The 13,898-nt window shown below is 42.4% G+C and overlaps 1 protein-coding gene across 2 annotated transcripts in view; it reads right to left on the bottom strand.

The window, feature by feature from the left end:
- Window positions 1-13,898, bottom strand: part of PREP (prolyl endopeptidase) — an 821,567-nt gene that overhangs the window by 665,805 nt on the left and 141,864 nt on the right. For both annotated transcript variants that reach the window (XM_078648442.1, XM_078648443.1), the window contains exon 5: window positions 1,458-1,667. In XM_078648442.1, the coding sequence (XP_078504568.1) occupies window positions 1,458-1,667 (210 nt within the window). The remainder of the gene's footprint in view (window positions 1-1,457; window positions 1,668-13,898) is intronic.

Here is a 13,898-nt window from a genome sequence, read left to right as displayed (position 1 = left end):
GGTGAACCTGGAATTAACAGGAGAGAAACCTCAAATTTTCCCAGATTCCAGGAACTATTCTGCTCATACTTACCATCTACTTTGAACAACTGGGAAATAGGATTGGCGACCACAGTGTGGCTGCTTGTGGGGGCTGTGGGGAGGGTGTCAGTGGCAGAGTAGGTGCCAGGGTTTCTGGAGAGTAGTGCATGCCCCCTGGCTCTGTAGGAGACTGGGTTTGGAGATGTTCAGCCTGATCCTCCACTTAATCTCTCTACCCTGGAGCCCAGGTGCATTGTCATAGCCAGTAAAACTGGATCGGGCGTTCCTATACCCAGTAATCCAGAGTGCAGGAAATCTGGCCACTTGAAATCAGGAAGAGCATCATTTCTACCCCACCCCCAGAATATCACTCTTAATTGGCGTTAAGTGTCAAATTGGAAGGCAGATGTTTACTGCATTGAAAGCATGGACTAGTCTCAGTGCATTAGTTACCCCATACAGCACTTAATGTAAGTTCAATGCCCGTAAGTGGAGAGGATAAACATAAAACCGTCCCACCCTCTAGCACAGAGCAGCCAGGTAATCCACTGACAGCGCTTCTTAGAGGCTATTTAGGGGCTTGACCCCAGACTCGAACATTCAGGAAACAATTACAGTCCTGGGTTGTCAGGTGGTGTAGTCAGAGGGACTCGGGTTAAACATAACCGGTGATCCATTGTAGATTCTACCCCACCTAAAACATAAATGCACCACAGCATCAGCTCTGTCAAACCGAGTTGTAGAAATTAATAGGCCAATTATCATTATTCAAATTCAGAGAACCAGCCTTTCATTGCATATGCATGAGCCATCATCTAATGGAACAAGTAGGTTTCAACAGCAGGGGTTAGAAGTGGAGAGACACAATGAGAAATTGACTACACCCCTCTCTTCTGGAAATACTAACAAGGCAACCACACAAAACTCAGTTTCTGTTTATGAGATATCCTCACATAAACAATAACACAAATCAGAACAAAAGTGCCTTTACATGTGCACTGGAAAAATATGAAGAAGGCGATTGAAAAGGAACAATATGAAAACATCAAGACTTTCTTGAAATAAAGAAAGGCATTCTATTAATATCTGGAGCATGCAAACACTGAATATTCAGAAAGCAATTATCCCATAAACAGAGCCATTGGCATATTAATTTGCATCGCATAACTCCCAAGTGGGAGGAGAGAACTTACCAAGAGGAAAAGCAGGAACTGATGGGTTTAAAGAGCACAAACTCATGCAGCACACACATCCTTGCAAAGGGATTTTAGGATGCTTAAGGGAAATCACATTCTGGAAGCATATTAAGTAAGACCATTAGTACTATCAATCTACTGATGTCGGGGGCTGTGTGTAGAGCAGATTAGCATCCCCCGCTTGTCAAAGCTGCTACGCCTCATGCTTCCCAATGCGCCTCGTTGGCTGTATTAACTCACCGTCACTTTTCCCCTCTACTTTTGGGTAGCAGTTGTAGAACATGCCCTTGCCGTCATGCGTCCAAGACATGCAGCTGAACTTAACCCTTTCCAGCACGTCTGGGAGGTCCACGTGGCCGTCAACCTTCATGAACTTGATGGTCACCCAGTCCGAGCCGCTGGCGCTCAGGCCATACGAGAAGTATTCGCCATCTTCGCTGAAGGCGTACCCTACAAGAATATCATGAAGAGGTTAAAGCCCATTCTTCAGGTGGAATTTGTAGCTTTAGGTTGCAACAGCAATCCCAAATGCATGTATTTTTCAGAAAAAGAAAGTCAAATGACTGTTTGTAAGGTTTCCTATGGCAAGTGCTGCACGTTTCCTTACAATGCCGACTCCCATCAATACAGACACTGATTAACTGAAGTTTAACCTGTGGCTACATGACTGCAGTACAACATGTTAATCACATTTTATTATTATTATCATAGTTATAAGAATCATAACAAAAGCAACACAAATAATAATAACTTGATGTTATAGAGCACTTATGCACATCTACTATTTCCAATAACTGTAAAACGCATGTTGCTATTACCCAATTGAATGTACCATTTTGCCTGCTAAGTTAGACAAAACTGACAATCATTTTAGATGCAGCAAAGAAGGTGCCCGGCGACAAATTCGTCGTTTCCATATAAAAGGTAAGGTAAATGTTAGCTTAACAAAAACAAGAGAGGGAGGTCCTTGATTAGCTGCCCTTGTGGCCTCAAGTATTGTGGGCATGAACACACGCAAGATAAAGAATAGGATAATGGAGCACAAAAGTACTATTCGGTGCAAAAAACAGTCCACGAAGCTCACAAACCATTACCTAGAAAGGAATCACAATCAAGACGAACTCAGTTGGACGGTCTTAGAACAACCTCACATTCCTCCACACATATAACCCGACATCGACAAATATTTGTTCCGTCGTGAACACAGATGGGTCCACCGCCTACACAGTGACGTTGCAGGGCTAAATGTCGACATTCCGTGGACGTCATTATAGATTTGAATCTCAGATTTCGGCCACACACTGCTATGGCCCGACGTTGGACTGCCTATGGATGTGTCCCTTATCTTTATAAAACAGTCACTGACTCCTGAGTAGGTAGATCACATTAATAATGAAAACTCCATCTACTGATCCCCCATGGATATTTTATGTCAAAGACACCCCTCAAGGAGATTCCAGTGCGCCATCTAACTCTAATGGCCTCACTGCACTGCGTCTTTGTCTCGCGAGGTACTGCTTCTTGCGATTGAGTCCAAGTACCTCACATTAGAGCATTGAGTTTGGACTAACGACCTCTTCAAATATAGACTGCCTGCTCATACTGCGGATTGTCAATATACAGGTCTTATGTTTGGGCTAAGGAAACCGTGAAACACACAAAATTTCACCCTATGCTGAATGCAAGTGTATATAATTGTCTGGACATTCATGAATGGCGTGAGTTACTGAGGCCAACTACACATCCACTGCATGGTTCAGGGAACACTTGTATTAACTTTCTTTGACCTGCATGACCACAGGAGCATGAGCCGAAAATACATCGGCTTGCTCCGATTCCAGCAGATACTACATTTTCCATCAGCCTAGACGTATAGACACAAATGTGGTGATGTTTTGCGCACCGTTTTCCTGCCCCCGAGTGGGTGTAAATCGCACAGTTTGCGAGCAGCCCTTACCTCCGGTAACAGCTCAATGAAAGACGGAGGTACCAACGGAGAGGTAAGGAGGGACTGCTCCAGGAGTTTGCAGTTTAACACGTGTGTTGAGCATCTATGTTGAATCATAGGGTAGTTCTGTAGTGGGAGATACATTTTCGATGCATACCGTGGTGCTGTACGGTTTGAACTAATATAACGTACGCATAGGGGCCCACTGTCTTTCTTTAGAAACTGCAGTTAATGCACAGGGGTGTAAAATTTGTGTAGAAACACTTAGTGAAGACTAAGCATTAATTTGTGTAGAAACACTTAGTGAAGACTAAGCATTTGGGTGATTTATAAAGACACGTCATAAGTTTTGTCTCTACTTCAGTTCCCTGCAGTCAGGGCCATGCACCCAAATACAGTTCAATAGATAAGTGAGTGTGTTAACAACTTGCAGTATTTACATTGATCCTCTGCTCTTTTTTAATTTTAAATTTTGATCTCACAAGATTGAGAGGTACACGGTCCAGACACAGACCGGGTTCACTCACAGGGCAGAGTTTTTGATAAAACATAGACATGTGATATAATGGACTCTAAATGAGAAGTTCCAGAGTGCACGTATACCAGCTATTGGGCACGTTTCTCTGCTTTTGTGGATAGGTATCCACCAGCGAGATGGGGAGCAGGTGCTTAGTTTCCAATTAAGCTGTTTTGAGTAACCAATCATAGTCGGGAGTAGCCTGGATTCTCCATTTGGGTTTCCCTGGCTTAACCAGATACAAGTATTCTCCTACCAATGACTCACACAAGTTCTGTGCTTTTTAATCTCCCCTTTAGGGGCCATTGTTATCATTACACTCTATCTGGAGCCTGAATTTCTGATGAATTCTTAGTGGCCTCTCTATGATCGATTCTCCTTATAAATATTGTTTTCAGTAAGTGCTGCCAAACTGATTTTGGGCATGTATGACACATCCACTTCCTCTTTTGCAGAGCGGTGCGCCTCCCCCGAGCTGTTGCCAGGTTGAGGTGAGACTCCTTATCTGTACACCATGGGTAAGCAAAACACAGGTGGAGATAACTGTATCCCACTAGCTCCTTACTGTGTACTCAACAACATGCTTAGAGTTTTTTCTAACCATTTGGTTTTCCCTTGTTGCTCGTGTTTTTCTCCATAGGTACGGCCAGTAAATCAAACAGTGAAAAACAGATAGATTACTGGGGTTGTATTCACTTTTTTCTTTTCCTTCTCACGATATTCACGTATTATTGAACCAGTAGCTTTGTCCGAGGTCCCGACAAACGCTGTGATAACATTCTGGGTCTCCAAGGCTGAAACATGTAAACCTATTTTTTCGTCTGACATGTGCAGTTTTATATCTATACTGCAGGTGCACTGTTTTTAATCCTGGCAGCAAGAACGAACAAATAAATGCAATTCTATGGCTCCCGCTAGTTAGTTTTAACATCACCACTTACACTTTAGAATTTTTCTTTTGTTGCACTCCGCCCACATCACACCAGTCTTGGTCTTTCTCATCAGAAGGATTTGGTATATCCTAGCGAGTGTAGGAACAAAACATCCCTGAGCTCCTTCCTCTCAGAGAGGAAGTCGTAGCCCTTGGCAGGACTAGGTGTTCCAACTAAGAGGAGAATCCCAGATAATGAAGAATGCAACCTATGGTGGGTGAGGGATTTCGTCTTTAAAGGGATTTCGCCACAAGCTCCTAAATTCCAGACCCAAGGATTTCTTTGTTGTGTTTTTTTTTTTAAAGTGTTAGACCTGGCATTTCCAGCGGGTTTACCGCCAGACTTTTTGCTTTTTGGCTTCCTGTTTTTGACCCTGGTTTTGTTGGTTTTTGGACTCTGGGCACTTTACCATTGCTAATCAGTGCTAAAGTGCAGATGCTCTACCTGTAAATTGTGTTTATGGATTGGTGTTTCCATGATTGGCTTATTTGATTTAGCACCAAGTCCCTGGTACAGTTCAGAGTGTGTAAATCAAATGCTACTAGTGGGCCAGCGTAGTGTAGGAGAATAAGGGTACCCCAAAATGTGAACCTGGGGTTATAATGTGTTTGAAGAGAACAATGGTTCAGGGTTGGCCTCAATAGGTCCAGACCAAAAATCCCCGGAGGGGTCTCTATACAATCAATTTAAACTAGACAATTAATCGTAACGGGAGCAGGATTGTAGGGAAACCTATATGGCTTATTTTTCATTGGTTTGCATTGGTATCTCAAAGTATTGTCAGGTGCTCACATAAGTGAAACAAGTGCGTATTGTGACAGAGTGAGGGTGAACTAAAAAAACATAACATTATAATGACAACAAGATAGGAACTCCACATTAATATGTACAATGGAAGGGGTTCCTGTTGTAAGGGTCGACGGTGTTTCGATCTTTTAGTTAATTAAGATCATCTTCAGGACATACCCTTCCCTTTTAATACATGTGAGTACCCCAAAGGTAGGCCCAAGGTACCCCTGTGGGTAGAGTACAATGTATGTGAAAGGTAGGACATGTCCTAAATGTATGTGGCCTGTCCTGATAGTGAGATACAATGTATTTTGTTTTTCACTATTGAAAGGCTATCTGTCCTATAGGATAGAATGGGGGTTTATTTAAAACATCTTATAAATATAACTTTCCATTGAGACAAGTTTGAAAGATGGAGTTTAGAATACCTGAATTCAGAATATAAAATTGCATCTTTTAGTAAAGATGATTTTTATATTGTGCGTTTGAAAATACCACTTTTAGAAAGTGGGTAGTGTCTCGCTTAACCATTCTGTGTGCCACTGCCTGTTTGTGGATTGATTGTCTGGTTTTGAAGGGACAGGGGCTGGGGATGTGTATTCACTATAGACAGCGGGGGGGGGGGTGAAGTATGCCTGGCCCTTCTTCGATGACGCAGAGCGGAGATGAATAGGTGAAAGTAATGGGAGATTTTCTTGCACCAGATTATATAGCCTGTCTCCCTTGAACAATACTGTCTCCACCTCCTGGTGTCAGTGGTCATACTGAACCACTGAGGACAGAACTGGTTTGGACTGGGCTCAGAGACACTTGCACAAAGAAAACAAAGACAACATGGGGTAGAAGTAGTAGACCTTAAGACCCAGAGATTTAGATTACTGCGGATCTAAGGACCCTGCCAAATAGAAGAGCTGGGAGAGCCGAAAGAGAAGTCCTGCCCCTGTGCTGTGTGCTGTTGGGGTTGGCCTGCAGTGGTTGCTTCTATCTCCTGCTGTTCGAGTTTTCTCCAATGGCTTGAAGAAGAGCTTGCCTCCTGTTGGAAGTCCCATGGATAGAAAAAAGACATCAGAGAACACTTCTGGACTCAAGAGGAACCTCTGCCAAGGAGAAGAGCTGGGAAAACTGAAGGAGAAGTACTGCCCCTTTGCTGTGTGCTGCCTGGGGTTTGCATGCAGTGATGGTTTCTGCCAAGTCGAGGACAAAGGACTGAACTTTGCTGTGTATCCTGCTTGCAAAGTTTCTCCAAGAGCTTGAGTGTGCTTGCCTCCTGTTAAGAAGTCTCAGGGACACAAAAGACTTCCTGCAACTCTGCTGGTGCTGTTGGACTCTGCCATCTGTGAGTCCTACCCTTGCCTGTGGTGCCTCCCTCCAGTCAAAGGGCCTCAGAAGTAGGTTTTGCAGCTGATCTCTGCAAGAACCGGGGCGAAGCATCGTGAAACCGGGCAAAGCCTCTCAGAACCAACGCCGGATGACACAAATCCCCGCCCGAGGCCCGCCAAACAGTTGAAATCTGCTCAGAACCAATACCGGACGATGCAAAGCCTCGCCAAGACACGCCGAACAACTACCAGCCTCTTGAAACAGATGTTGGGTGACGAAGAGTCCCGCCAGGCGGTGCAAAGCCTCGCTGAAAGCCTCTCGGAAACAACGCCGGATGGCGCAAAGTCTCGTCAAGACCCACGCAGCCCCCAGCACGGATGCACGACAATGCGAAGCCTTGCAAAGCGACATCTCACCTCCGGTGCGCAACGCACACTCAAGCTCTTGGAGAAACTTTGCAAGCAGGATACACAGCAAAGTTCAGTCCTTTGTCCTCTACTTGGCAGAAACCGCCAAGGCATCATCAGCCTGTAAGATATCTCCATGGACTGTTGCTGTATCCAACTCAATAGGAGGCCCATGTAGCATAGAACTTGTGAAGTACAGTTTGGCTCAATGGCGAGCCTTACACTTACTAAGCCAGCTTAGAGCGCACTGAAAACTGAGTTTTGAGGAAAAATTCTTAAAAGGCATGAATAAAACAATATTAAGTTCTTGCATGCATAATGTAAACCACAGAATCTCATCCATATTACTTTCTTGGTCAGATTCTGCGAAATGCTGAAAATTCTCCTGAAAAGGGTGGTGAATATTGTAACTTGTTTGTCACATTTATGGACTGCGTAACAGTGAGGCAATTCAATTATAGACCTGTTGGACACCTTTAGCTCACCCCAAAACTACCCATCTATGCCTCACAGGTAGACAATTGTTTTCAGGATGGAGGGGGAAATCCCCAATTAGAAGATTTCAAAACCAAACGTCACTACAGAGAGCAAGCACTCATTTTCTGCCATGAGATTTTCTTCAGGAATCTCCATTCTTCAATATGCTATCCTCCAATGTAAAGACACTGGGAAGCCTTAACCCCTCAAGAGCCGAGGACTTCCCTAACAAGGGTAGAGCCTTTTTGTCTGACACTTGGGACTGTTTATTCTTAAGCCTTCAAACCTTTTATTTCTGAAAATATCCAGGCCAAATGTGCGTCCTTTTTTTGCACCACATGTTGGGATTTCTAAAGATAAACATGGTTTGTGGTTTCCCCCAGAAGGACCTGCCAAAATACCCATACTATGGCAAAGTTGTGGGGGGGGGGGTTAATGGGAAAAACGTGCTGTCAAGTTACACTATATTTTATTCTAAAAATAATTTCAACGAAAGATGTGCTGTGCTGAGATGACCCTCCTTCAAACTTCCAGAAAAAGGCAGAGTTGAGAAAAATAATTTCTTTTTTTACCGCGGTTTTTGCAAATTTCAAAGTGGTGGTCAACATTTCATCTTGCAGTTTCTACCTACTTGCGGCTTATGGGAGAAAGAGCTAAGAAATATGTATGATAATCCGGATAATGGTACATTTTTGTACAGTCATCATAAATTAAGAATTAAGCAAGTGGTCATTTGTGTAGACGATTGATGGTTTTCCCAAAGAAAATAACTGTTGTGACAAAAAACAGTGAAAGTAGGATAAAAGAGAAATAGACACAATGCTTTCATTAGTAGATTTTTGTACTGGAGGCCAATCTATATAAATAATATAGTGTCACATCCGACAGATTCTGCTGGCTACAGAAATATAGAACATTTCTTGGTTGTCCAAAAACGCAAAGCACCCTAAACCATCAATCGAGCTGCGTCTTATAATTATTTTTCATGGAGTTTCAACCATGTATCAATTGTATTGCATCAACTATATATGATCCAAAAAAATGGGTTTGAAGGAAAGTTTTGTATTTTTGAAATGCTCCCAAGCACCTGAATTTAGGAGTTGTTCATACCACCTTGAATGTGGATTACACGTAATACCTGGTGATTTTTTTGCCATTTTACAAAATGGGTTTTTGCGCACACTGTTTTATATTTGGCAGGCAAATATTTAGAAACTTTAAGTAGATAATACCAAATGCTCTAATATTCCATGTTCTCACACTTCTCCCAATAACAGAATGCTATATGTGAATGAGCCTATCTATCGCACAGGAAAGGAAAAGCCCCAAAACACACTATGACAACCTCAAGATTTTTGCTTAGAATTTCAAATAGTCTGGGAATATGGCTAGTGGAAGCATTAGAGCCCATGTTCGGTTGGCATCTGGGGAAACCTACCAATCCTACACAATTTCCAAACCCACACACAAGCGAAAGTGCAGCGTGGTGTAGCTTGCCTGGATGCCAGTAGGTTTTACCTTGAATTTCCTCAAATGTCAAACTCCAGAATTTTCTAACATTTCTGTGAGGGAAAACATAGCACGTAATACCAGAATTTCCTAACATTTCTGTTTGGGAAAGTTCCAGAATCACTGTTCCTAAACTTCGCCCAATAAAAACAGAACCCCACTTCTGTGGGTGTGCTTAAAGCACATGAAAGGAGCAAATCAAAATTGTAAACATGTGAAGTCCACAATGACCCTACACGGACTTCACACGGTCCGAGTTTTGACCAGTGTCTGTGCAGTATGCCTACCCACAAATGTGGGGTAACACTGCCATCAGAAGAAGCATGGGAATGAAGAACAATGGGACTGTATGTTGGCTGCAAACTGAAAGCAGCTGGATCTTTCAGCTCGTTCTGCTTTCAGTTTCACTTTTGATGAAGTCAGCTCACAGGACACACTGATCTACATCAAATGAAAAACAAGCATTGGCATAGCCAATAGGTCTCACATTTTAGACCGTGTAAGTGTTTAGCATTGCAGCACATTACAGAGAACATAAACAAGACCAGCCATGCCTTAAAGGGTATTTACAGTGAAATTGCATTTATGTAGCACTGACGTCCCCTGATGAGGCATTGAGGCGCTTTAGCATACTAATCCAGAACCCGAAATTACTGGGTAGTGCAGTAGTGAATGGTTATTTTAATTTTATTTATTTATCTAATGCATTTTATAAAGCGCTGACTTTACCCGAAGGTGTCAGAGCACTGTACAATAGAACCAGTTACGTTACATGCGAGAAATGTTACAAAATAGAACGTACAAAAATAGCAAGACACAGTATCAAGCACAGCAGGCAAGAGGAGGTAGAGAAAAACATAGCAGGCAAGAATACAATATCAGATACAGCAAGCAAGGAATGTACAAAAAAAAAAACATAAGTAAATATTAAAAATTTACAATGACTAACGAACTTCCTGGTGGGGTCTGAGTAGGAAGGAATTAGTTCTGAAAGTGCCTTTGGAATAGAAGAGATTTGAGGTCAGCTTTGAAAATCCGGATGGAGGAGGTGGCGCAGAGCAATGGAGGAAGCGAGTTCCAGAATCTCACCGCATTACCTTTGAAACATCGATTTTTCCCTTTTGAATGATGGGGGGGGGCTCAAGCAGAAACTTTTCCGCATTCCGAGAAGGTCTCAAGCCTCCAGACAATTTCAGTTTATTCGCCAGACAGCGAGGGGAGGAAGTGTGCAAGGCTTTGTGGGTGTTACCGGGCAGGTGGTAGATGGCATGGAACCTGAAGGGTGAGCTGTGATGAACTTTAAGTTCTAGGGATAGGCATTCGAATGTGCGGAAGAAGATGGTAGGAAAGGCTTTAATTTGAAGGGAGTTTCTGAAGATAATAGCAACACCTCCCCCGATCTTGTCTGTTCTGTCGTTTCTGAGGATCGTCTAGGTATCTGTCAAGGAAGCCGCTCCTTGCTCGTACTCCAGTTACTTTGCTGTAACATTAATGATTTTGGTATGATAATTAGCTGAGGGTATGTGGGAAGCAAATCGTGGATGGAGTGACTAAACATATTGTTAGGACGTGGGGACTTATTTTCAGAGCGAGAGATTAAGGCATGCGGTGTACCGTGTACTCAGGGAACATGCAGAAGGTGAAGGAGATGGTCGTTGAAAAAAATAAAGGAGAGTTTAAGTCAAGGTCAGATTTTCACGAAGGGTGTACGTACATTGCGGACTGTGGTTATTGGGACAGTATGTGATCTGTGGATGTATAAACAGAGTCCGATGTTTCCACTGTCCAGGTCCCAGGGGCCTATTTTAGAACAAGGCGGGGGAGGGAAAAAGTGAAAATCAACAAAAAAAGTTGTCCGTTTCCAGCTGCGCATGACCGCGCTGTGAGCACTTGCCAGGCAATTGATTTAACTACATTTGTCTGAGGTATCATGGCAGAAAAACACTTTCATTCTTTACAGCTGTGTTGTGCAGACGGACATCGCTTTCACTGACGTAAAATGGCTTGTTGTGAAATGTCCCGGGTTGTGGCTTTAAAATTCTGGGCACCCCACCTACAGGATCTCAATGAATAACACTTATGATCTCTGTGGTTATCATGGAAACCTCGCATGGATATTACCGTCCTGGAACTAATCTGGACACAGACGTTAAGCTTGAGATTGCCAACCCAAAACACGTATCTCTCAAAGACCATCAACAATCACAGTAGTTATACGTAGCTCAGCAAATTCACGTTCTATTGCCTGGAATTTAATCCGGGAATCGTAGTCTTTTTCTTGTTTCCGTCGCTTGGTCCTTCAGTCTGCCCCCTTGATACTGTGGTCTGTCTTCAGAACGCTTTGCTAAGGCACAGTGTAGAAGACAGGGACGCAGAGCATACGTTCGGCATGGGCCATCCCCTTTGCACATATGCCCAGTAAGACAGTGTGGTATTTCTGTTCTTGACAAAATTGATTCATCTTGGCAACTTTTACAATGTTATCTGTGTTGTGTTTATTCTTCAACATTTTGTCAGTTTGATTTACAGTTGCATTTTATGGTGTGTTTCGGCGTGTGCACATTGGCCGTTACATGCATTTAATAAATTAATTCGACAATGAATGAGTAGGCAAAGATACCAAGCTTCTGCCGCTTGACGAGACTGCTCGGGGGCAGATCGGAAATATTGCTGTAATCACCTCGAGAGGATGTAGCCTTATGGCTAGAGCGATCAACATCGAAGCTGGGCAATCGGGTTTGAATCTCGGCAATGACGCTCAACATACTGTGATCCTGGGCAAATCACTTAATCTCCCCGTGCCTAACAAAAATGAATGTGTCCATCTGTAAGGAACCTGGTGTTCATGTAAAGCGCTCCGATACCGGATATCGGGTATAAAACTCTTTAAAGAAAATCCCCCCACAAAAAAAAAAATCACTTTTTTTCTTTTTGGTAGTTTTGTGATTAATGTGCACTATTGCCCAGTGTTCGTACCATACGCATGCATGCCCTGCATGCATTGGCAAAGGTAATAGGTTTGCATATGCAAGATCAATTGGCTTCGTCAATGTTATTTTAACATGTTTCACAGCAGCTTGGGCTGCTGTGCAACATGGCATAAAGTAAAATAATAAAAGCGATATGACAAGGACAGAGTTGACCAGATCATATCTATCTTTCTTTTGCCCGTGCTGCTGTGCAAAATGACATTAACAAAGCCAATAGATTTCGTGTAGTTGGGACTTTTTTTAATCAAACATATATACATGATGAGCAATTAATTAAACATATTTACAAAGGCACAGGAGATAAACTGATCTGCCAAAAAGCACACAAGTGTTGTCCACGTTATAATCTAGGATTGCGAAGAGGAAGGTGAGCAACTACAAGACAAGACCAACAAATACCAAATACTATTACACAGGTGATGGTGGTGATGACCCATGCTTTAGAGCTTGATTGGTAAGAACATTCCAGTTCTCAGCAGGAGAGCTGCCAAACATAGGTGCTTGAGAATAAAATGCAAATTAAATGGTTTCAAATGATTACATTATTTTCAGCATCTACTAATTGCTTTAATTTAGAGCACATAGGTATTGATGAGGTAGACCAAAAACTCAGCATTTTTTCATGTAGAAAAAAGAGTAAGCTCCAAACGTCATCATACTGCTCACTTGAGATGTGAACATGTGGAAATGGGAAATAGCTCAGGGAATCTTAAATTCAATGGTGTGCTTTCCAGGAGAAGTGAAAAGGTGAGCAGATCAGTGGAAGAAGAGGCTGATGGAGCGAGGTGGTAAAAACAAAATGTTGTGTACCCCTCTCAAAATCAATGTTCCATAACGTTAACATTTACTAATGGAATGTTATTGTGAATTAATCAACCATAATATAAGATGCATACACTTTTTACACACGGGAGCACTCATTTTGCCTGCATGTTGCAATAAAATTAACTAATATGTATTGTTATCGTGTTGTGAATTAATGCACAGCTTAAATATAAACAAATACAGCTTAAATGTGCTCATTGTACACGTTATTGTGCTAAAAGTCGTCGGAAATGTAAGTATAAAAAGCATTTATGTGGCTTATCTGCTAGGTAATAACTAATAGGGAAATATTAGTATGGTGGGAGGTAAACAGAAGGGCTTTAGTTCTATATTTAACATGAATTTGTGTTTGTTTCTATGATAGTACCGAAGTAGGCCTCTGAGGCCTACTTTAGAAATGGCTGCCTGAGTAAACTGTGAGCAAGAGCTGGACAGCGCATGCGCGCCCAAAGCCTGCAAGAGAGAGTGAACTGCCTGTGCTCAGAGTGGTTCAAGGCTGCATTGCCCCGGAACCTAGGATGGGTGCCAAATATGGACGCTCGAATGTTATGATCCTGGGAAAAAGTCTTCACGTTGCCAATTGGGGATGTGACTAGGCCACGGACTGTTTTAAACAAAGCCCCTTTATTTTTCTGTTGATTCATTGTGAATATGATGCTGTAATGATGAGGAGATACTCATCTACCCCAAATTTGTCCAATCAGAACCCGAGCTGGCATTGTTAGTAACTTTTTAGATAGATTACGTTAAGAAATTAGTGTATAAAAACCCCTGATTTTACTTAGAAGTGTCGCTCTTTTGATTTCTTCACAAAGTGCTGCCAGACTGAAGATCGATTCCTGGATGTAAGAACTTTTCTTTGTGAACTTTATTTGTTTGCTTTGCAGGACTGAAGGATAAGATGAGGGTGTTAGTTAGGGATGTTAGGATAGAGTGAATTTGGAACTATCTGTTCATTGCTAAACTT

This window comes from Lissotriton helveticus, chromosome 6 (genome assembly GCF_964261635.1).
Source record: "Lissotriton helveticus chromosome 6, aLisHel1.1, whole genome shotgun sequence".
NCBI classification, from domain to species: domain Eukaryota; kingdom Metazoa; phylum Chordata; class Amphibia; order Caudata; family Salamandridae; genus Lissotriton; species Lissotriton helveticus.
This window is presented reverse-complemented; position numbering and strand designations above follow the sequence as displayed.